We start from the raw sequence: 25,843 nt of genomic DNA, 5'->3' as shown, positions 1-25,843 counted from the left end.
GTTCATCCTGGAAAGCTTAGATGTGATGCAATGTAAACCTCTAAAAAAGAAGGATGCTGCTTTTTACTTACTAGGGTTAGAATAGACAATTCATTTAGTATTTCCAAAAATATTCATTTTTCATGGTCATGTAATCAGCTAAACTCTTAACTTAAAAAAACTGTGGTGTTTTCCCATCGGCAGCACCACCTAGAACAGATACTAAACCAGTGGCAATGGGTCCACATGGCTTTCAAATACCTCCCACCTCCAACAATTGTCAGTCTTAGACTGGTTTCTCTGCTGTTTCCACTTTTTTCTTCCTATCTGAAAAAGCTACTATTTTATCCTGAGCACAAGCAAGATCAGATCCTGGTATACTCAAATGAATATAATATCCAGACTCTAATAGTGAGTTTAGGATGATTATACCTTAATGCAGCTCTGTGAAAAAATCTGGAGAGCTATTTCAAACTACTTTATGCTCCATATAGTTATTCACTCCATGGTATATATCAGATTTTTTTCCCCAGCACAAAATATATAAGACCACTTGAATTAGAATTTAATTTAAGAAGGCTATCATAAAAATTAGTATTTTACGCTCCCCTGTTCTCTCCAATTGCCCACTTAATCACATTATTTTTTTCCCATAACCAAAGTCAGAACTTGGATGGTGATGCAGCGCTGCACATATCCAGTATTTCTGAAGGTGTTTTGAACTGCTGGCTTTTCCTCCACTGCTGCAAAACAAGTATCTAATACACTGGTTTATTTTATTTCAAAAAATTATTTGCATTTGTGCTGCCCCACCTAAAATCAGCTCTAGCAGCCAGCCTGGGAAGCAAGCAAGAGAGCTCTGCACTACACAGAACTTTGCAGTGGAAATACCGATGCTCTTCGTGTTCAAATTTGTCCTTATATAATCAGCTTTTGTGTTGCTGGAAAATTCTTTATGCATGGGTGAGGCAAATAGTCTGCTTATATGTAGCAAAATGCACATTGATTCCAGCGGTACAAGCTCAACCCTACAAATGATCTTATTTGTTGAGCTAGTTAGTATCCTAGAAAAAAAATGAGTATATGCTCAGGTTTCCTTTTCCTACTTGTTTTACTTGTATGTTAACCAAATATTAAACCAGAAGTAACCACAAAGTTTCATTCTACAAAATATAATTTTTTGCTACTTCTATCCCGTAACTCTGCACAACCACCTTCCTTGTGTGGGCTCTGTTACCTTTTCCAGGGACCTCAGCAGAACACGACAATATTGATTCAACACTCAAAACCATGTTTTGCAGCAAACTGAGTTTTCTGTTGGTTTGTCAAAGGCTTTTTTAACCCCCACCCCCAGTAGTGATAGCAACTAGATTGGCACTTAGGGAGAAAACTTGCAAAGCAAAATAATGTTTGTGCTCTTTTAGTCTTAAAAAAAGGAAAAAACACCTAAAGGACCTAAACAAAAACCCACAATCCCAAACACCACAAAACACACACACACACACAAATATGGGGGAGAAAAAAAGACCATTTTCTTACACTGCTCAGTATACAACATCCTTGTAGCTGGAGATCCTAATCATGCTAAGAAAAATAAAATAGAATAGAAATAAAGGGAATGGAAAACATTAGGATGCAGGACACTGCCTAGTACTTTGCCTCACTCTCTACTATGTGACAGGAATTGCCAGCAGGCTGCTCAGGCTCACAGTGGAAAAGTACTGTCTGCTTCAGACAAGGAAAGCAGGATTCCCCTGTCCTGTGGGGTTCTCAGAGTTGTCATCTGGCACTTACCTAATGTTTAGGGTCTGCTTTGCAGCTCCTGTTTGGTTTGAAGCATGTATATGTGCAGGGGAAGGAAAAGGGACCTGTTTGTCTCTCAGTCAGCTATAAACTTCAGGCTTTCCTGTGGGCTTTACCAAACGTGCTTAACCTGTCATGGAAGAACACTTCCTTGAGATTTGAAAGCCTTTAAAGAGAGAAAGAAAATGATCCACGTTCCTATTTTGTCCAGTGAGTTGACAATACTAAAATGAAAAAAAGTTGGGTTTAGGGCATACTGAGCACATTTTAACACCGGTTTCCTTCATGGAGTTCCATAGTGCAGTTTTAGGATGCTTGGGCCAGATGTGTTGCTGAGGTACACATGAAGAATTTAGATTCCTGCCAACTTCATAAATCCATCATTCATGTGGATACTGGAAATAGTTGAAATTTGTCAGATTATTAAAAAACAACCCAAAAACCCCCCATCAGAGTTCTCTATAGTCTAAGCCCAGTCAGTGCCTATCCTGTACCCAAGGAGTAGATATGGATGGTGCCTTAGGTCAGCCAATTTTTCCTTAATTACAGTAACTCAGGAAGGACTCAGAATGTTTAACGTTGGGCAACGCTATACAACAGTTGTTCAAATTTATATTCATAGTCCTTAGAAGTATCCACACAGAAATTAATTAATAGAATAAAGCAGCAAGTGCAACAACGGCATTTTATGTTTATATATATACACATTTATATCTATGAAACAGAATATTTTAAATACTTAATTCTTAAACTGCATATAAAGATTTTTACAATGTCCAACCTAACACTTCGTGCTGCACTGCAGCCAAAGTGTGTGTGCATTGGGTACCTGTCTGCAGTGGAGTGGAGGAAGGAAGAGAAGAGAACACGCCTCCATTTGTCCTTTACTAATCTTCACATTTTTATGTTAAACTGTGATGGGATAAAATACAGTATAATGGTCATAACACTACCTATCTGTCAAGATATGTGATTTTTTGCAATGTGCTCTGGAATTGGAAAAATGTGGGAGGCTCGAGTTCACTGATATCATTTAACACATCCGTAAGTTTGTAGGCAAAGAGTATCTCCTACTAAAGCGTTCCTTCACACAGTTTCAACATTGATACAATTGTAATTTAAATACTCTCATAATTTAAATACGCAAATAATTTATCTTGATATGATGAATAATATTAATTCTCCTAACAGAGCATTCAAAGCCTTAATTGTACATGACTATCACAAGACTAACAGGTGACAAGAGTTTTCCATCACTATGTGTCTAAACAGTCAAGTGATTCCCAACTCTCTGCCTTTAAAAGGTACGATTGTGTCTCCCTCTCTTTGCATTGCCCTTGCTGACCTGCATCTCTGTTCTGCAATATCCATATTAGACATTTTTTCCATCTAAAGATCAGGTATACAAACACACATCTCTGTGTTATTTTTACAGTGTACTGCTCAGACTGTTGCTGTGTGCTGTTTGAAATACAAAATTCCTATAGGGACTTCTTAAAAAATCCCTATAATGCAGTAAATCCTTTGGTTACTTGAAGTCAGTTAACAGGCTTTTTAAGACTAATCATTGCTAGGTACTTGACAAATATATACAGGATACTGTATTCACAGAGTGAAGTTGATGTCATCATTCATTATTTTATTACTTTACAAAGACACACTGAAACCAGACTTCTGTGTCTCATGGGAAAAAAAAAAAGTCATTTGCATTACTTTCTGGGAAAGGCAGGATTAATGACATCAAATGCTTAGCAACTCTTCTACTCAGAGTCTTTAATTCAATGTAAGATAATTTACACAGTAAGAAACAACTTCTAAAGACTCTGGAACAGAAGTGGCCATTTTACTCATTAGCAAATGCCTATTTCTGAAACTTGCCTCTTGAAGGGGAACTATATACGCTAACTTTTAGATATCTCATATTTGATACTGTGTGTTAACTACTTAAAATCTTTGTCTTTGGGCTGTTCTGTCTTTTTTCTAATGTGCTGAGAGTCCTTTGAGCCAGAAAAAATATGCAAATAAAATACTGCATTTTTACAGGTATACAAGGATTTACAGGAAGAATAAACTCCTTATGACTACAGCAGAACAGTGCATGTACACTATTTTGCATGTGTTTGCATTATTATAAGGTACCTAACCAAAAAAGGAAAGATAAACAACACAGCAACTCCCCCTTTCATTTAAAATAAATGTGGTCTTTAGATGCTCTAAAACAGTGGGGTTTGGCACAAAAATGGGAAAAAAAAACCCACCAACTTGACCTGGCTCTGTATTTACTTAAGTTCTGTAGCTGAAAAAAACTTGAGTTGACATAAGATCAGTATTTGGCAGAGTAAAATTACCAAAAGAATATTTTAAATAATTCTGCATTTGTTGTTGCTTATGAGAAAAATGTCACAAAGGGGTCCAGCTTCTGTGAACAGAAGCCTCCAGTCAGGCCTGATTTTATTTCCATGTGCACAGGGATGTGGCAGTTGCTCATCAGCATCACAGAGCACTCCATGATTCAGCAGATTTCTTCCTGAGGGAACGGCTGACAAAGGCTGGATGAATAGAGGCGTTTTCACATCCACTGGCAGAAAGCTGCAAAAGTCTTGGCTGAACTCTCTAGGGCTGGCAAAGGCCATTAATGTCTCACTTAACACCAGTACTCAAACTCTATTAATGAGTGCTTTTCACACATACATGCACACACACAGTAGCACTTCCAAGAACTTTTGGCTTTAGAACTTACCTGATCTTTTACCAGGGGTAAAAAATATCCCATCAATCAAGGCCTTGGGGTATTTCTCTGATATTTTAGTCCTAATTTTTTTAAGTGTTGTGACATATCTTTTATTACTATACCACTAAACATAAGCATACTGCTGCAGCTCCGTGTTGCTACATCTCTTTCACCCATTAAGCAGCAAATCTTGAATGATGCCAAAGCCTTATGGAGACTGAGGCTCAGGAGTGCTGTGCAGCTGCCCTCTCCCTGTCCTGCTCCTCCGTCCCCATGAACCAGACGCAGTGTCACGCTGGGGTTCAGTATTTCCGAGTTTGAATTCCCTGTAGCAGCAAAGCTGGATGCAGTTTTTAATGCTCTTCCTTCGGATTTGCAGGAGAGCTGCTCCCTCTGCTGAGTTCTCTGTCGATCGCCACCGGCACCTGATGTCCTTCCTCACCATGCTCGGCCCCAGCCCCGACTGGAATGTGGGGCTCTCTGCCGAAGATCTCTGCACCAAGGACTGTGGCTGGGTCCAGAAGGTCGTTCAGGATTTAATCCCGTGGGATGCTGGCACGGACAGTGGCGTTACCTATGAGGTATGGGGACTATTTGTAATATATTCAAATATATTACCTTAAAGCATAGAAGAATGAAAGCTATTTGATCCTACATGACTTTATACTACTCCAGCAAAAATTTTTCTTAAAATTATTAGAAGTCATTTTGTCTGAAGTCCTTAAGCATTATTATTAATGGGATAACATCTCATTCACCTGGGATGTTATTACCACAGAATCACGAACGGGTAAGGTTGGAAGGAACAACTGGGAGTCATCTGGTCTAACCTCCCTATTTAAGCAGGGTCATCCCAGAGCATTTTGCACAGCATTGTGTATGGTTCTTGAATATCTCCAGTGAGGGAGACTCCACCTCTATCTGTGCAATCTTTTCCAGTGCATGGCTACCTGTAAAGAATTTCTTACTCGTGTTCAATGCTTGTATTCACCTATCAAATACATGCAGGACTCAGCATTTAGGTGTCCAGCCCCTGAGCTTTGGACTGTTTCAATCCAATGCCAACTGTTCTGTTTGGCCCAGAAAACTATAACTATTCCTTACAGCAAGGATTGAAACTCAACTTCTCATCATTATGAGACTATAAAATCATCTGTTTTCTCTGTCTCCATCACTCTCTCAGTCTAGGAAGAGATTCAGATCATGCTCAGATAAAGTCCTGGTTTTGACCAAATGGGTTATGTCAAGTGAACTGAACAGGTTATGTGTCCATAGGTGACAGGTACCTACACTGTGTGTCTATGCAGACAGTACAGACAGCTGAAGTGAGACTTGACTAGTCACATCCTCAAATAGGACACATATTCCCATGTCAGATGACAAGATGTGGATGATTTTATCTTTCAGACCTGGCCTCTTCAGAACCTAAGGAATTTCTCCAGTTATAATACAGCTCTGGGGGAATACTGAATAATTTTTTTTTTTTATTAATGTAGTTATTTAACCAGACAACAAGGCATTCATCTTATTGTTAACCCAGCTTCAGGCCTGAATCCTGAACTATTAAAGAAGTACTTCCTCACAAAGCAAAACAAAAAAACAACAATAAAAAAAACCCAACCCCCAAAAAAACTAAACCAAAAAACCTTACCATTAAGTATGAATGTACCAAGTTCATCTTACACAGGAATTTTGCAGTTTAGCAACTCAGAGAAGTTTTTATTTCTGCAGATTAATTGTATTATTAATTAATAATTTATTTTTTTACATTTTTTTTCTTTTTGATTGCAGTCTCCTAACAAACCTACAGTGCCTCAGGAGAAGATCAGACCACTTACAAGCTTAGATCATCCCCAAAGTCCATTTTATGATCCAGAAGGAGGATCTATCAAGCTGGTAGCCAGAGTTGTCATTGAGAGAATTGCACGTAAGGTATAATAGACATGTAAAATTCTCAAGTGAGTGCAAAAACCCACTCCATAAACCAGAAAATTAACCTTTCCTCCCCCTCCCCCCCAAATCTACACTCTTTACGCTACTCAAAACAAAGCTGAGGGCAGAAAAAACCTACAACCGTCTTAAGGTATTACTGCTACTTCTGGTAATTATGGCATCTGCTTAATTGGGGATTTTCTTTAAATATACCTGGGGACTCTAAGATAAAAAGGTGCTGCAGGTGCAGTAGTGCCTCACAAAATACTGGATTAGCCCCTATTTCTGCATTCATGTATGAGATTCCTGTATTCAATGTCCACAACAATGTTTTTGCAGGGGGAGCAATGCAATATCGTTCCTGATAACATAGATGATATTGTGGCAGATCTGGCACCGGAGGAAAAAGAAGAAGGTACATTTTAAATTAGTTCATGCAGTACTAATTTATATTTTTGTTTCATTCTCCCCTATCATTTGTAGATAAGGAAAAAAACAGACTCAGGAGCAAAAATTCCACTTGATGTCAAACAGTGATTTAGGTTTTCATCTCTTCTGCTGTCTACTATTAGTCTTCCCTTACAAAGCAAAGAAATTTTGCATATATACCTGGAAGATGACAGTAACAATACAGGTGATAAAAGAGAGAAGCCTTTTCGGATTCAGATAATTTTTTTTTTTTAAATGAAAGCTGGCAATTGGTAATTCTTGTTTCTTCTGGGCTAAAATGGAGAAGATAGAATGCAGAAGGAAAGAATGTATCCTATTAGAATCTAAAGCAATCATCAGCCAAGTAAAGGGAAGAAAATGGAAGACTATTTTTAACATTCAATGCCTTTCCTTACTTTTTAGATGATACCCCTGAGACCTGCATATATTCAAACTGGTCCCCATGGTCAGCCTGCAGCTCTTCTACCTGTGAAAAGGGGAAGAGGATGAGGCAGAGAATGCTTAAAGCTCAGCTGGACCTCAGTGTGCCCTGCCCAGATACCCAAGATTTTCAACCATGCATGGGTCCAGGCTGCAGTGATGAAGGTAATCAGGAATGAAATGTGGAGGGGAAGAACACCTTGTAGGGTTTTCTCTTCTTTTAAATTTCTAAAGGCTGTTGGTTGCTGTAGTATGGCTTCAGTTATGGCAAACAGAGGGACAGCTGCTAAAGAACACTGTATGAAGCTGTCTGTGGTCAATTCTGCATTTCAGCTGAGTCAGTGCATGACAAAAGTATAAAGGAAAGGAGTAGAGGAAGCAATAGAGGAAAGGACAATGTGAAAGGCAGCATCAAAGTGAATGCTGCACAGAAATGGGCAGCTACATATTTATCAACAATTCTGTCAATACTTGCAATTGAAATGGTTCTCTGTATTTTAGATGGTTCCACTTGCATGATGTCTGACTGGATTACATGGTCCCCCTGTAGTGTTTCCTGTGGAATGGGAACCAGATCTAGGGAGAGATATGTAAAACAGTTCCCTGAGGATGGCTCCATGTGCAAAGTGCCTACAGAAGAGACTGAGAAGTGTATTGTAAATGAGGAGTGCTGTAAGTATTTTATTTAACTTGATAAAATCCAGCCTATAAAGCGAGCACTGCCCAAACCATTTTTTATATGAGCCCTGCTTATGAACAATTCCCTCTGTCCACTTTGAATAGCTCCCAGCAGCTGCCTCGTCACTGAATGGGGTGAGTGGGATGAATGCAGTGCTAGCTGTGGCACAGGGATGAAGAGAAGGCACAGAATGATCAAGATGACTCCTGCTGATGGATCCATGTGCAAGGCAGAAACTACAGAGGCAGAGAAGTGCATGATGCCTGAATGCCGTAAGTGAGCCGGAGTTTGTCTCCTCTACTACAGGGAGGCATCGTCTGACACATTGTCCCAGCACACAAAGAACAGAGCTAAACTAGAAGCAATGTTGCTTTTTCTTATTCTCCTTAAAATTAGGCTTCTTAGGGAATGTGCATTAAGTACAGCATTCACCACCAGGATGGGAGCATCAGTAAAAAAAAATGTTCGCTGGTATCCTATTACTGTATGACCCACATAGTGGTGTGTATATCAGCAAGCCATACCTAAACAACTCTGAAGTTATGGAATATGAAGCATATTTAGTCATAAGGCTAAAATAAAACAAATAAAACCATGCCCTCTCCTTTTAGCCTGTGGACAATTGAGAAATCAAAGTGCTCCTTTTGTACAGTCAGCCAGTCTCACCCTTCCTATTAATGTTGGTTTTAGTTTCTTAAGAAACATTAAGATTTTCATCAGAGACAGAGATAAGTTTAAAAATGTTTTTGGTAGATAAAATATGCAAGTTTCACATTTTAGACTAAATTAATTTGACTTTCAGTTCTGTCCACTGTAACAATCCAGGGGTTTTTTTTACAGGAGTTATGACTGAAATATAGCTTCTTAGAGTATTAATTCCTCAGATGCATTGGAACTCTGCAGATAAAAATAAGCTACAGAAAGAGATAGCAAAGATATTAAAATGAAGCAAAGCTTTCAATTTAATATACTGTTTTCTGAGCTTCTTCAGCAACATCATTTAGCTTGTGACAAGAAAGTATAATTGGCTGATGACAGATAAAACATAGTACATTTTCCACCTGTATTATTTTCAAAAATTATACCATTGTAATTTATTTATAAAAAGAATTCATTACCTTTTTATTTTCATGTCAGATACCATCCCCTGTCTACTCTCTCCTTGGTCTGAGTGGAGTGACTGCAGTGTAACCTGTGGGAAGGGAATGAGAACCCGGCAAAGGATGCTGAAATCTGCTGCTGAGCTTGGAGACTGCAACGAGGAGCTGGAACAAGCAGAAAAGTGCATGCTGCCTGAATGCCGTGAGTCTGGGAAATCCCCTGGAAAGAGGAGAATAATTACAAGTGTAGCAGTCCATGGGGCAAAACTCTATCACCATTCAAACATCACTTCTTAGATGGAAGGAATATCAACTGTGCATTGTTAAAAAAATTATTATTGTTATTATACACCCTCAGCAATTGGGAGCTGGGATATGATGAAGTCTTAAATTCAGCTTCTCTTAACTCTATGCTGGTGATCAATCTTGATCAATGTAGAATGCAGAAGGAAAGAATGTATCCTATTAGAATCTAAAGCAATCATCAGCCAAGTAAAGGGAAGAAAATGGAAGACTATTTTTAACATTCAATGCCTTTCCTTACTTTTTAGATGATACCCCTGAGACCTGCATATATTCAAACTGGTCCCAATGGTCAGCCTGCAGCTCTTCTACCTGTGAAAAGGGGAAGAGGATGAGGCAGAGAATGCTTAAAGCTCAGCTGGACCTCAGTGTGCCCTGCCAAGACAGCTAAGATTTTCACACTAGAAAACCTGATCAGATTAGACCCAGTCAGAGTTGCTCAAGGAAATGCTCAGTGAAGTTTTATTGTCTCCAAATACAGCAATACCACTGCCTCTCTGGGTGCCTCTTGCAGTGTCTAACCACCACCACAGCGAAAAATATTTTTCTTGCATTTATTCAAAATTTACCATGTTCTGTGCCTGTTGCCTCTCATCCTTCTCTTTACCTCTGAGAAGATTCTGTCTTGGTTTCACCTATACCCTCCCCCTCTGTACTAGGAGACAGCAACAAGATCCTCCTCAGTTTTTTCTACCTCATATGCCATATGCTTCAGCCTGTCTGCTGCCTGTCTTTGTGGTCATCCTCTGGTATGTCCACATCTCTGTTCTACTGGGGAGCCAAGAAATGGACACAGCACTCCAGAAGTGGAATAACAGGGGGTGAACAGTTCTGCTTGTTTAACACACTTCAGGCAACTGTTTGTGAGCTTCCCAATAGTAAATAAGTCAGAATTATAAAACTTACTTTTTTTACTCAAATGCAGAATGTGTGCTTGGAAGGAAGGAAAGAAGAGTTAAAATCACCTGTGAGATTGATTCTTTTAACTCACACAAAGAGCACAAAAGAGGCTTTCTCTTTGACACATCTGTGAACTTTGATACACTTTGCAGCCTCCAATATCACATAAGCCAGCGGATGGTGTGGAGACAGCTGCAACGATTTTTTTACCTTACTCCATTAAAATCCCCCACTTGTTGGGCAGTGCAAATTTCTAGTTGCTTTTCAGTCTTTGTGAAGGGTGATAGCCTAAGGTGCCGTTGAATGAATGAGATGTGATTGCTTTTAGCATCCTGTTGCCAGCTGGTTTATGAGGTTTTATCACAAATTACATAATTTTTTCACAGAAAGTGTTGGTTAAAAAGGCTTTTACACTGTAATTGCTCATTCAGCTTTTCTTAAATGATGTGAAATATCATTTTGATTATTATTCACTGGGGCTGTAAGCGTTAAGCAGTGCTGAAAGATGAAAACTTTAAAGATATAATGGTATTAGTGAATATGGCTTATTGCATAACACTGCCAGAAAGCAAGGCTTAGATCTCAGAGGTAGCAAATTCTTTTGAAATATAACTCAATTTTCAGCAGCTTTTCATTACAAAACAGGCATATGGGTAGGAAAATTGAAGAAGACGCAGGAGAATTATTTATATGTTCATTGTAATTTTAGTGATCTGCCAGCACCATTCTTGAAGAAGAAATCAAGGAAAGTGTCAAATAATAAGTCTGCTAGGAATGGACTCGGGAAATTTTGATGTGCAGCCTCAAAACATCTGCTAAGAGGACTGGAGTCTTAAGTTGTCTTCACGTGTTTAGGGTGTAAAAAATTCATTAGGCACATCTTGTTTCTTGACCTTATGGTGAAGATTTCATGGCTTTTGTGTCCTGTTTCTTGTTCTTTGCAGCCATCGACTGTGAACTAACGGAGTGGTCCCAGTGGTCCGAATGCAACACCTCGTGTGGGAAGGGCCACATGATCAGGACAAGGATGATTAAAATCGAGCCCCAGTTTGGAGGAACAGCGTGCCCAGAAACCGTCCAACGTTCGAAATGTCGAGTGAGGAAATGCCTGCGAGGCCCGGGGATGGAAAAGAGGCGCTGGAAAGAGGCCCGGGAGAAAAGGAGAAGCGAGCAAGCAAAAAAGAATATAGATAGTGAGCAATATCCAGGTGAGTGTCCAACCATTTTTGGAATGCTCGTGGCTAGTTGTCTTTTCTGCATAACAGGAGTTGCAGTGCACTCCAGTATTTCAGCCTAGGGAAAGTTTTAGCAATAAAATAAAACACAGCCCCTTTCAGTGTTTGCCTGTCACTAAAAACCTGTGCAATAATAATAAAATGTGACCTGAGCTGGACAAAAGCTCATGTCTGCCCATGTCCTGCCACTGAAAATATTTTATCTACTCCACACAAAAGAATAGAATGTGAAAAAATCTAAAATTTAGACCTGGCAAAGGACTGGCTGCAGTTTCTGCAGATCTGGGTGATAATCTTTGCATCCAGTTCCCTTTAAACTTCTGAAACATTTGTTCCTGGATCCAATGCTGAATTTCAAAACTGAATTAATTTCCATCACAATAATCTGATTCAGACTCAGTCTCCTCTGGGAGATCTGTTAGCGCTGCTTTTTCAATAGGGGACAATATTATCAAGTACTGACTCCTCAAATCAACAAAACATAATATCTTGGGCTGTAGTTTACATTATGTCGAGAGGAATTACTGCTAAGTTGTGGTTCATGCTTGTCTGACATTTAACAATTTGTTCATTTGTCTTTTATAATGTAGATAATGCAGACAGTAAATTTCTTTTTTAATCCTTTTTTTTCAATGTTTGACAAATGCACCTTGATTACACTTAACAGGTGGTTCTACTATTAAAAATATTAATCAAATCACTTATTTTTTCAGTTTGTAGGCTGAAACCATGGACTGCTTGGACAGAATGTTCTACACTCTGTGGAGGTGGAATTCAGGAACGCTACATGATGGTGAAGAAGAGGTCCAAAAGTACTCACTTTACTAGTTGCAAAGACAAAAAGGAGCTAAGAGCATGTAATGTTCATCCTTGTTAACAAAACACAAGGTTCCAAGTGATGCACTCTGAGCTAAATGGAAAGTCAACCTTGGTTTGGTTTTTAAAACAACAACAGCAAAAATATAAAGTGTATATTAGTTTTCATTTTTGCAGTGTGGTTTGCTTTTTAGTCTTGCTGGTGCAAGAAAAATATTTTATAGATGTTTCCTCACAGATTTATGCTGAGAGTAAATCTTTGGTACTCCAGCCAGCCCTTAATGCATAAAAATAGTAAGTCATCATGAGTTATTTAACTAAAATACAGACATATCTGTGGACATGGAATAGCTATATAGAAATACTACTTGTAAAGAGATGGGATGCATGCATATTAACACAAGTGACATGTTTCACATGAGGGAGGATTTCTCTCTTGATTTGATCTGATTTTAAAAATCCAAAGCAGTGCCTACATAATTACACAACTATGCCAAGGAGTAATTTCAGTAATGCTGGTTCAATAATATTAAAGGTGCATGTTTATCTTTTTACACTATTGGGTTAAGCTGATAGTTATAATAATAATAATAATAGTCCTAAATACTTTTCTTCACATGGATGCTGTGGTCCATGCAAAATGGTCTTTGTTTCATTAAAACTTAAAAAGAAAATAATTTGTATCAATAATGATGTCTGACCACTACACACTTAAGTCAAAACAGCACACAAAGAAAACATGTGAATGTCATAATATATTTAGGTTCCATACTCCTATTTTGGATCTATCCACTGCCTCTCAGAATAGATACAACACTAATAGAAATTGGTCGAGAGAGTTGCAAGAGCTGTGTCACATAAAGTTTTCCACATGAGAGACACTAAAAAACTAGATTCAGTTTCACGAGGATGTTAATCACAGATGAAGAGGGAAATAGGTTTATAACATAACAAAAATGGTAGAGAAAAGATGAGCCAGGTTCTCATGTATCCCTTATAAAAAACAAAGGGAAGGGATCCTCTGAAATGAAAAAATGACAGTCTCTTAAAAAGGTAATTACAGGTTGACACGGGAATACATTTACAGCACTGTCATTTATGTTTGGTTTTTTACTCAGAGTATAGAATAATCTAAAAATTACTAAATTTGTGAAGGTTAGCCATTTGTAGATATACTAGCCAGGTTAAATTCCCTCCCTGACCACTTGAGCGATCAACAAACCACCTGAGATTAGAAAGTAGCTCCTCACCTTTCTAATAGCTATTTTATATCCTCTCCTGCAGAATTTAGGTCTCATCCCTATGTGTAATCAGCAAGACCCTTGGGCTTCACTTGTTATTGGAATACAATATTGTCCTGTAGGTTTAACAAGATAACATTAAAGATAAGAGGTTGTTGTCTTTTGGTCCAGGAAAGGCAGCATACACCTATGTCTCTACAGAAGTAATAACAATGCACTGAAAATAAAGACTGTTGATGCTGACTCTTAAAACAAGCTTGAGAGAAATGAATGGAGCAAAATTTATTTTATGGTGTCTTTAAAGCAGCCTTAAGTAATTTACTCACTTCCTTAACACTAGGGCAGAACCCTGAGAACCTGACACCTGGGTTTTAAGTGTTCCCACACTTGTGTGCACCACAACCCACTGAGGATGTTCAGCTTCACTACCAGTACCCTGGGGATCCTCTTATTACCCCCCTGTACCTGAACAGGGTGCACCCAGACGGGCTGGTTGCACTATATCATAGGGCTTTTCATCATCATTTCTCCACTGAACGCTGCAAGGGCTGCTCAGTACTTCCACAGCTGCTGCATCCCACCCCCTCAAGGTATTGTACTGCTTTTTGCATATTTGGAATGAAGGAAGGGCCAGGAAAATAACGGAACCAACCACAGTAATAAACCTCTCCTGCTGCTGCTAAATGAAATGGGTGCAAGCCCACAGTCAACCAAACGAGGAGAAAAAAGGATACAAGAAGGTTTAATGCTAAAACCAAACATTTTACATTTTGCACAGCTTGGCTCACTGAATAATATTAATTCAGAAGATAGTTTGCCTTCTTGGGCCTCTTCAAAATTTCTGTAGTTTACGTCTCTATAGCACTGCCACTACAAGCGTAGCAGCAAGTTGGTCCCTCTCTAACGCTTTATGACCTTACCTTGCACATCACCCTTTTGTGACCAAAACAAAAACCCAACAAAAAACCAGTGGGATGATATAGAAGCTGGAGGAGTGACCAGCTGAGCATATTTTGGGTGAAGAAAGAGATAGCTGCAAGAGAAGGGCTACAGTGACCAATGCCAGGGCAGCAGAGTTACATCTGGCTGAGCTGACAGAGGCTGTCCCTGCTGAGAATATTCATTCAGAAAAGTAATCTTTGACCATAAAATGTGTGGTTTTGGTGGCTTGGATCTGTGAGAGCCTGGGACAGGGGGAGCAGAAGAAGAAAGTTTCTCCTGAATGGAAAAAAAGTGTTATGAGTTCATGAACCATATTTTATCCCATCAACCCTTGTCACTGGTAAAGCTGTTCTTACGAAACCATGCCTGTTTCAGCAAATAATCAATTAAAACCAATGTTGTATTTTCATTTTCACATTTGTTCCAGTTCATCCAGCTGTTTTGTCCATTAAATACTCCCTTTGACAAAGGCTACATAGTCCAAATACATCTTCAGGTATATAGGAAATATACAATATCTTTCTGAATGTGCTCACAAAACAGTCCATTAAAACAATCTAGCATTCCTTTTTCTGTAGTTCTCACTAATTTGATCCTCCATATACTTTTTTTTTTCCCTCTTAGAAGGCTATTCTTAGAAGTGTGATTTCCAGTCATTTCTCTTAGGCTCATTAAAGTCATGGAAATTGGAAATTATTTTTTCCCCCACCTTGTTAATAGATGAAATGACAAGGTAAATTGCACCGGGCCAAAAATGTGTGATCATTCCTGCTTAGATTCAGTTTTTCACACTGTTTTTCTGTTGAAACATTTTACAAATCACTTGTCTTTCTTCTAACTTGATACAAGAGAAATATTTAAGCTTGTTACATTTTGTAAAAAAAGAAACACAAACAAAAACAAATGAAGAAAAAATAAGAGGTTGATTTTCTATTCAGAAAAAAAAAAGCTCTGATATACAATATGTAGAAGTCTTGCATTGTTACTGTAAACTTTCTAGTAGTGTAATAGCCATGATTATCAGTCAATAAAAATAAGAACTGTTATTGTTCTGATGTCCTGAATAATCCTGCTGAACTGAAAGCACAGATGTCACTCCAGTTTTGTAGACCTTGACTATCGGATCTTAGCATTGTGTGTTTTTTTTTTTCTAATATACAAACTGTAGAAGCTTTACACATAACAAAAAAAGAAAAGTTAGGGGCTTTACAAATGTACAGTAGGACTCTGTGTGTGTGGCCTACCAAGTTAAACAAACTTTTGTTCAATTGCATTTTTAGATTTCCTTTGTTGTTTTTGTTTGCTGTGGAATTATGAAAAAGCTCCCATGAACATTTCTTACCAAAGTCTTGTGTAGATGTTTTGTAGCTGTCTGGCTAACATATTATTATTATTATAATTATATTATTATTATTATTATTATTATTTTGGAATAAAGACATCTTTACTATGAATTTTACATTTGTATGAGGTTCTGTTCAACTAATACGATCACGTACACCAAAAAACACTTATTAATATAAGGAGTCAAGTCATGTTCCTATTTACATTTTAATCCTGTTCAAGGTAGTGGAATATTGGGAGTGAGTGGATTTTACTAGAACCAGTCATTCTTTCTACTTGGAAGTTATCTGCATCAAGGTCTTTGTCAAATGGTTTGTTGTTCTCTAGAAGTCACAGGGTAACTCAAGAGCATTCCATAAATTACGGTGTATTACTCTCATGTGGGTTTTGTTGCTGTTGTTGATTTTTTAATAAAAGAGAAACTATTTAAAAGAACACATTTTAAAGCCTGGTGATACAAGAAAAGAAAAACTGTTCAAAATGAACTTTCAAAAACTCTGAGATTTTATGAAGCTTTCAACAGATATTTTGTGCTACTAGAAAACTATTTTGGGACACTGCGAGTGCAGGCGTGTCACTGATAATTACACAGAGGTGATGGGAGCCACTCTGCAATGTTGCTACTCTAGAAATCCAACTGTATGTAACATCTTGCAGCCAGGTAGAAGTGACAGGTGTGTTCACAGAGAAACCCCTCTACCCTAAAACTCAGACCTAACCCTGAGGGGAACCTAGAGGGAGTGCCTGGAGCCGACAAGCTGGGAGTTCCACACCAATAAGTGAAGACACAATCTGGTCCAATACATCTTCATTAGCATTTAGCTGTTTGCTCTTAGTAGAAAAATGCTCAGTATTTCCAAGCAGCTGTTTCAAGGTGGGTTTGTCAGTGTGCACAACAACGGCATGGGGGGCACCTCAGCATCACTGCCCACCTGCCCCACGCTGCCCACTCACTGAGCATCCCTGCCCCAGTGGAACGGGGTGACTCAGAAAGGGACAGCACCTCCTGCCAGCCTGCTGCCTGCAGAGACCCTGCCATGGTATCATTCAGTCCCTATAGCCACTTTCAGAAGCACAAAGACAGGTTAACTCACCTTTCCCTAAGCTCTGCTTTAGTTGCTACATGGATTTATGGAGCAATGCATTGTCCTGGCACACCAAGTGGTGAGACATCACAAGCAGCAATCTTATGGCCTGTAAAGCTGTATCTGATGAGTTTTCCCTGGGAAGGGGTCACAGAGCATGGGGAATATATGGCCTCTTCAAGTGCTAGCCAGTCAAGTGACTGCTTGGGACCTGCCTGACTTCACTGCAGGTACTCTGTGCATGGCCAAACACACCTAAACCATAACCAGCATGGCAGAAAGATGATGAGCGAAGCAGGTCTTCAACTGGGATTTGTAATATGAGTAAATCAATTCACTCCCTTTCTAGAGAGAGTTGACATTATCACGGCTACAGAAACTGAGTTTCTGGGATGGGAAAAAAGCCAGAAAACGCTGAAATTATGCACAGCTCTTAGCTAAAATCTGAACCCTATCATTGCAGACTACCACTTCCATTTTTAATGTAGCTCTTGATGCCACAGCATATTGCCACATGGCTCTTAGTCCGTAAAGCAAGCTATGGAGTGTGTGTGTGTGTGTGTGCACACCTCTGTGTAAATGCATACATACATATATGTGGTATACAGTGTGCACATACTGACACAATTTTTTCATGGTTTGGTTTGGTTGGTGGTTTTCTTTTTTCACTTAGGAAGCAGCATACTAACTATTAGGGAGGGAAACCTTTACCAGTAAATTGAAATATGCTAAAAAACCTCTTGCTACCAAGTTTAAGGCACTTAGTGTTCTTTGCTCTGCATGCAAACTCATTTAAGATCTTTATTGCAACACTTCCAACTTTGGGGCTCAGTCACTTCACATAGCATTTTGCAAAACAAAGCAGTTATAGGCCACCTGAATGATATTGAATTTTGTCTCCTCTGGTTTCCAAAAGACAGAACAATTTGTGCCATAACTGATGGGCACATTAGCTGCTCGGTAGGCAATGACATTTTTCACATGTGGTCTAGATAGCTTAATGCATCTAAAATGCTAAAGCTTGGAGCTCTGCATTATCATCTTCTTTTCACAAGTCCTCAGGAACATCAGTTACTCTGCCATCAGTAATAAACTTGCAAACAGTGAGGCAGGAAAGTGTTCCCTTTCTGTTTACATACCTCATTTGCACAAGTAGGAGAAATGAAGCCTCTCCTAACTCAGAGTTTGCTTCCTTTTCATGGCAGGGTATTTTGAAATGGGTCTTTTAAAATACACATTTGATATACATTTCAAAGAAAGACCAAAAAGTTTGTTTCCAAACATGACAAGCATTTCTCACCACGCCTCTAACTGTGTTGTTTGAACCAGCAGTGGCATTGCCAGCACCAGCCTAAGGGCAGCTCAGACTGAAGTCTCTGAGGGGCTCCCTCAGGAGCATATGGCAACATTTGAGAAGTGCCTGGTGCTTTTGAAAGGCCAAAAATCTCTGCATGCCCCCTCCATTGCACCAGATACAACCTTAATGCATTTCATGGGCTCAGCTCCAAGGCCATTCCAGTCACCACAGTCACGACAGTGCCAATTCAAGAGCCTCTCTGTGAGCCTTGGATGCTCCAGGAGACAATACCCTAGAGGGAAGGGCCACAGGCAGAGTATAACATCTGCCTTTCAGGGCAAATCAGAAATTCTGGGTTTAGGCACAATAGGCAGGACTGTGAATCCCTGGACATGATGAACAGTCACACTCTTGGCTCTCACCGTTCAGACTGGAAGTCACCAAGAGCCTTAAACACTCACCCACCCGAGGCCCAAATGCAAAAAGTACCCCAAAGCAGCACAGCATGTACCAAACCAGCTTGACCTAAACTGCCTTTTTATCACAAAAAGAGAGACAGAACACGTATGCATATAAAGAAAAAGAGCAATCAGGACACATGGTTATATCACAGAACCCTTCCAAGCAATGCTCTCCTTCCCACTGAAAGGCCTGGATGGTGCTGCCAAAAACTCATCCCCTCCCTGTGCCTGTAGAAGGTGATGTGATTGAGTCTATACAGAAAGCACCACAGTTGTTCCAGTTACAGTTCACTAACAGTGACTGTAAAACTAAACTGGATGAGACTTGTGCCAGGCTTAGGCATAGAAGAATAAAAGGTCCCAGAGCTGACATTCTAGCAGCATTATCAAACTTTTGGGGTGGCACTGAGCATCACTTGCAGAAAGCCAGTGGCTTATCCCTGCCTCTGAACAGCTCAGGTCAGCAGAACAAGGGGTCTGAAAAGCATCATCCAGCTCCTGAGCAGGTAAAGTGAGAACAATATGTAGGAGTAGCCAGTGGTTAAGTCTCCTTAAGTAACCTTCTCAGACAGGACTAATGAGGCTATGGTTAGGATTTATACTTATAAGCATTAAGCCAAGGGAGTTGGGCCAACAGCTGAAAAAACATAAATAACAGATCCCACACTTTACCCATAAACCTCAAGGTATCACACAGTACTTTATCAATATAAATCAGAATTTAAAAGAGCAAAAAAAGAAATTTTTTACTTACAATACCTTTAAGGCCATTTCAGCAGTGAGGGAAACAAAGCAATGTCTGAAAAAGAAAAGAAGGAGGTTAGATTGTAAGTTATAAGGAAAGAAAAGAAGGGATTAGTTTATAATTACATCATGAATTCAAAGTGCATAAAGCTTTATGAATGGCAGAATACAATTTTTATACCACTTACATAAAATGATACACAGAGAACAAGATACACAAGTATAGGAATAGCACTTCCAAGTGCAAACAAGCAGCTGAACTATTTGGAATGGCTAAAACATTTACAAGCTCTCTCAGAAGCCCTGAGGGGAAGAGGAGGAGCAGGCACTGATCTCTTCTCTGTGGTGACCAGTGACAGGACCCAAGGGAATGGCCTGAAGTTGTGTCAGGAGAGGTTTAGGTTGGATATTAGGAAAAGGTTCTTCACCCAGAGGGTGGTTGGGCACTGGAACAGACTCCCCAGGGAAGTGGTCACAGCACCAAGCCTGTCTGAGTTCAAGGAGTGTTTGGATGATACTCTTGGGCACAAGGTATGACTCCTGCGGATGGCCCTGTGCAGGGCCAGGAGTTGGACTGGATGATCCTTGTGGGTCCCTTACAACTCAGCATATTCTGTGATTCTGTGAATAAAGAAAGAGTGAAATATTTGTCAGTTATCTATACTTTCTACAATGTGTTTCAAATTCTAGTTTATATGCACCTTAAATGTCAGAAATGAGGATAGATATCTGTAAATGTATCACTCCTGAAGGACACACCAGTGTACAGAAAGGAATCAGCATCTGCACATTCACAGGCTTGAAATGTCTGTACTGGAACATCACCTCTTAGAGAAATAAAATGACATCCCACTAGATGGCACTGGAAGCCAACAAAGACAGCTGTGTGTGGGTAAAAAACAGAACAAAACGAAACAATAAATAAAAACCCGAAAAACCAAAAACCCCACAAAAGCCCAACTAAGCAATAGAGCCTGTGTGCAGAGCAGCACTGTGGTAAGGGTCTCACAGGCTGTAAGTCAGTATTTTTCTCTCTGTGTCTGCCCACTCTCTGCTGACAGCGAGAGCCTCTCTGCTGCAGCCATGCCAGGCACCTCACAGGGAGGCTCAAATCTCGTCCCAGCCTTCTTTCATTAGCCACAGAAATGCTAGTGGGTGCAAACAAGGTGGAAAGGGAGTGGAGAAGAGTAATGCAATGAGCCCACAAAGCCACACCTGCCAACTACTCTTTTAGAGAGACAACCGTACCTTCCCCTGGACAAGTGTTTTTATCAATCTTCAGAAGCAGACACATTGCAGAAATATTTTGGCCTGGGTAATAACCACTTGGCTAGGAGAAGGAGGAGGCCTAGGCCTTCAAACACTCCTGCAAGGCAAGGTCAAGGACAGGAGGTTTGAAGTCAGCCTCCCTGAGTGCTCGTGTTGGGGCACAGGGACTGGTGACCCAGTTGAGTTAGGAGCTGAAGCCAGACTTCACGAGGCACCCATAGGCTGGCACAGAGGAGAACACATTGGCTGAATCCATGGTTAGAGTCACACACAGGATTTTGAGGCTGGGTGTGACACAAAAGTCACTGGTGCCTAGTTTCTTCTTGGGCAAGGTTTCCTGTAGTGAAGATAGTAAAGCACCTGTTATAGTTGTGGTGACATTACTTTGTCCACCACTATTGTGTAAAGATAAGCATTTTTCAGGTGAAAATGGCTCAGAACTGCTAAGAAATCTGAATTACTTACTACAGCCTGTGTGCAGAAATGCAGCTCCAGCCTTCTCCTGTTTGATTTGAGTGCAATGGGCAACTCCACCACACAGTACTCTTACCTACCTAAAATCTCTTCTGTGCTCAGATAAAACACAGTTTACAGCAATGGGAGGTTTTTTTTCTTTTTGAAAAGCACTGTCTTTCTGGAAAGCCATCCAAGAAGAATTACTGTGTCATGTGCAATGATCATTAGCAAATAGCAAAGTGTTCTTTAAAGTTTCAAGGAGTACCAGGTCCAAAATGTTTTATGGCTTTCTTGGAAAAACAAACTAAAACATTTGCTTATGCCACCAGCTGGGCATAATACAGAAAGCTTTTTAGCTCTGAATCAGAAAAGGGGCAATAAACCTGAAAAGTACTCTTTGCCATTTATAATAAATAATGCAAAAATAAGAAATTCTTATGTCCTACAAGTTTTAAGTCATGCCCAGAGCCACGTCCAACTTCGTGCTGCCAGACAGCATCACTTCCCTGTGCCAATTAGGAGAAAAAACCCCAACATTTCATATAACAACAAGAGCAACAGTTATGTGTATTGTTCCACATAACAGTTACCAAACTAATTCCAAAGTATAAAAGGCATTGCTCTGCTAATTAAGGTATGAATTTTACGCTGGTAATTACAATACACAAACAGTAGTCTCAAGATATTGTTATTTTATGAACTATGAAAAAAATTATTTACTCATTTTAGAGTTTAAAATATAAAATATAACTGCCAAACAACTTAATATTCCTTTAAAATATTAGATTTCTTACCAAGTTTTTTTTTTCCAGTTTATATTTGGACAACTAGGTAAAAAGCTATGGTATGCATTTGTTTACAGAGCATTCTGCCTGCAACATTTCAAGAAGGGAAAAGTTGTTGAAGCAGTAATTTGTGAGCAAAACTGTGGTTCCATCCAGTCTTTTCTGACCATAAGGCTACCAGGACACGTGGGGTTTATCACCTTTTTGTACTCCTAGAAGCTGAAGTGTTACATTTATTTTAAAGTAGTATTAAAAAAACTCACAAACCCATGTCTGGAGTTTGGCATGTCTATCTTCTATATTTTTAAATACATTCACAGTTAGTAACTTGCCTACCTGAAGTAGTTTGCTCTCAGAGGCCTTTTTTAGAGTTTTGCCTTTCTGTGGTGACCAAAACCAGACTGGTTTCTCTGGCTGGGGACAGCTCAGTTATTTCTGTCAAGGTGAACTGAGTGATTATTTTATTTTCTATCCATAATTACAAAGAAAAATTACAGAAAAGGGAAATAGAGTTGATTGCACAGAATTCCAGAATGAGACAGAAGGCGTTGGTTTGTGTGTTTCATTAATTCCAGGACAATTAATTACAAATAATTTCTTTAATTCCTTCTATCGACTTCTCAAAACTATTTCCAGAAGAAAGAGATGCGCAGAGAGAAAACCCTTAACCTGTGCCCAGCCCAGGCTGGAGTCCCCTCTGTGCCGCCTCCACCGCGTCTGCAGGTGGCAGCATGAGAGCGGTTTTCCAGCACAGGATGCTTCGTTCTTCCCAAGCCACCCAGGCTCCAGCCAGAGGCTCAGGCACAGAGCTGTGTGATGAATAGGGACAAGCAGAGCTCCCCATAAAACAGCAGAGCCTTTTTGACTTTAATGCTTTCAGGTTCATCCGCACAAATCCAGACCCTCCGAGCACCAGACAATGGAGAGTAGGTTGGATGGTGCCTGTAAAAGCCGACGGGCTGCTGTGACCCAGTGGGGCTCGAGGCAGCCAGGTCAGCCCTCCAGACAGCTACTGAACACAGCTCCAACTTGGAACAACAGGCTCCTTACACCCTGAAGTACCACCATCTCTTGAGAGCGAGATTTCTCTTTTAATTAAGACAGTTCTCTGGAGCAAAGTCACTTTGGCGTAGATCCAAAAAAGAACTCTAACTGTAAAAATCATCAGTATTGTCGTGCTTAAGCTTTAGGTACCTGGCCCACGGAACATCCCTGCAACAATTCAGGCATCTGAAACCTGTTGCTGAATGTTTTAGAGGAGCCAGCCCACTCCCCCCGAACTGATCCCATAAATAACAGCAGGGAACTGATTGCTCAGCCCTCGGTTTTCAGACTGCTCTTTTAGGTCTATTGTCTTCCCTCAGCTACTCCTGCTGGCATGAAGTGATTATGTTAGAGCAATTGGAAACTGGGTGACATAACTACAGAAAAGTCTGCACAAAACACAGTCTCGACAGAGCAAACTTTGCTTGTGATACAACAAAACCTGTTCCCTCTTCCCTCCCCTCAAATCCAGTAAGAACAGAATGGTACAAAAGCAAGAACTAGGTTGCTATGACTACTATAAATTAACATCAGCATCTTCTCCTTAACACTTTCCCTCTGAAAAATCTAGCTTATGGTCATGTAACACATTTTTTTGAGTATTAATCTAAAATTTTTCTGTTGTGTTCCTAATATAAAACATATGTAAGATTGTTCAGGTATTTTGATAATTCATTTAAGAGAACATAGAATCATAGAACTGTTTAGGTAGGAAAAGATCTTTAAGATCATCAAGTACTTCTTTGCCCACAGTTAATTTTTACAACCCACCATGCATTATGGCAGGGACTCAGGATTTGGCAGGAGAATTCATTTGTAAAGAAGGATTGATGACAATTCCTTTTCCCACCTTTTTGCTTATTTAGACTGGGGAGTGGGTTGTATCAGGCATTGTTCTTTAGTGTGTTGGTTATGTAATAGATCTTTACACCTTTCTTGTTCACTATGGTTTACATTTCAGTGTAATAATAGTAATATCTGGAAACCTGATCACTGTAAAAATGATTCTTCCCTGCAGAAAAGAGGATTGACAAAGTGAATTGGTCATACTTTCCAAAATAGGGTTAAGGTTGTGCACGTTTTGAATCCTATTAGTGAATCACATTACGCAAGCCAACATCTCTGTTTGCTACAGTGAAATTGCAAATTAACCCCCTTTAAAATTAGGTCAACTCATATCACCTAAAAGATCAGTACTCTGTGATCAATCTTAATATTGTTATCAAGTAATCTGTAGAAAACTGCTTGGCAGACAATGCACTTTGACTCCAGGCCCAGGGATTCTGCTTTTTGATTAATGATTGTGCTATTTCCCATTTGAGCCGTGATAAGTTACACCTGTCCACCACTTAAGCAGACTTCATCTGAAATTCATGGAAGCACTAAAAAATCACCAAAAGAAGAACAAAAGAGGAAAAACATTCTCAGTGTTTAAAGGAAAAGTTTCTGGAAGTTCACATTTCAGACTCACTCTTTGTCAACCATATACTTTCAGAGTGCTTCCAATTTAATGTTTTCCAGATATATACAATGCTTTTTACGTGTATGACTCTGAATGTATGCTTACCATTAAAGGAGATTTTTGCCATTATACTATTATTCAATTCACCCAAAGAACAGAATCTATTGTCTACAGGTCAGATTAAATTAGGCTACAATCATCCAAGTACCAGCTGGTAAATCCATGTAATCTATGGATAGTGGATGTTTGTGTGATGCTATTTACTTAAAGGGTATATTTTTGCTCCATAATATTTTCTCAAAAGGTTGTTGGCTGAATCATTTTTGATTTACTGCCACATGGGAACCATCTCTTTTGACTGCTGGCAGTGCTGCAGTTCCTCTAGACATAGGAGGCCAGCAGCAGGCTCTTAGTTGCTCAACACCTATGTATGCCCTTTAAATGGACTTTATACATGACATTGACTTCATTTTGGATTAAATGCAACTGTAGATAATATTAATTATTACCATAATTATAAGATAATTCCCTCAGCTTGTTGTTTCATACCATGAAAGGCTTGGTAGCTAAAAAGGCTTAACAGCCTAAAACATCCGCTTGTTTTTGACTAACTACCAGTCCCCACCACCAGCTGTGCTGGTACAGCTATTTTTGGGGCTCAGGGTACCACTGGCTTAAAACAGAAGCAAAAACTGAGGGGCTGCACACTACTGCACTGGAACAGAGACATACTGGGGTGGTACAAAGAGACTAAAACTGAGATTGTCCCGGGACACTTTGCTATGGCTTCAACGACATGAAGTAAAGAGCACCCATCATGCAGGAAAAGAGTTATAAAACTGCCAAATATAACTTACATATTAAAAAACACTCATAGCTGTTTACTTCATGTGCTCCAGCACTTGTAATAACAATAGCATGGTAACAATGCAAGGACAGGAACAGGGAGGAGTTTTCTCTCTTATTTAAATTCAGAGGCATTATAGTGTTATGCATAGCTGCAATTTGCTTTGTTTTATTTTCCTGACAGATAATATTTCCGGATATATTTTTTTTTCCAAACAGCTTACTGGCAAAAGATGGTGCCATGTATTGGCATTTTGCAACTATAGCTAGCTCAGCCACGCAGCCAGCAGAAGAGTCTACAACTACCCTGTCCTCCAAAAAACCCTTCTACAATAAAGAACTTGACTGTTCAGAACTGGAAAAATATTTCCTCAAAGATCTTATCAAGAAAAATTAATTGGTGTAATTTTGGTGTTTCCTCAGTTCAAACTTGGGTCACTGCTCATAACCTAGTTCAGTAAGTTTCCTGCATGAGTCTGTGGAAGTCAAACTGTCCAGTGACTTCAACAAGATTTCAGC

At 39.5% G+C, this 25,843-nt stretch overlaps 1 protein-coding gene across 1 annotated transcript in view; it reads left to right on the top strand.

Moving 5' to 3' along the window:
* Positions 1-15,981, top strand: part of SPON1 (spondin 1) — a 199,951-nt gene extending 183,970 nt beyond the window's left edge. Inside the window, exons 8-16 of the mRNA XM_051804186.1 lie at positions 4,893-5,094; positions 6,305-6,445; positions 6,785-6,860; positions 7,298-7,480; positions 7,817-7,987; positions 8,099-8,266; positions 9,132-9,296; positions 11,242-11,505; positions 12,246-15,981. Coding sequence (XP_051660146.1) covers positions 4,893-5,094; positions 6,305-6,445; positions 6,785-6,860; positions 7,298-7,480; positions 7,817-7,987; positions 8,099-8,266; positions 9,132-9,296; positions 11,242-11,505; positions 12,246-12,409 — 1,534 coding nt within the window. The 3' untranslated portion in view covers positions 12,410-15,981. The remainder of the gene's footprint in view (positions 1-4,892; positions 5,095-6,304; positions 6,446-6,784; positions 6,861-7,297; positions 7,481-7,816; positions 7,988-8,098; positions 8,267-9,131; positions 9,297-11,241; positions 11,506-12,245) is intronic.
* The last annotated feature ends 9,862 nt before the right edge of the window (positions 15,982-25,843 follow it).

The sequence above is a fragment of the Manacus candei genome, unplaced genomic scaffold, assembly GCF_025592945.1.
Source record: "Manacus candei isolate 608988 ecotype Guabito, Panama unplaced genomic scaffold, ASM2559294v1 h1tg000060l, whole genome shotgun sequence".
Classification (NCBI taxonomy): Eukaryota; Metazoa; Chordata; class Aves; order Passeriformes; family Pipridae; genus Manacus; species Manacus candei.
Note: the sequence above shows the minus strand (reverse complement) of the source record. Positions and strands in the feature narration are given on the sequence as shown.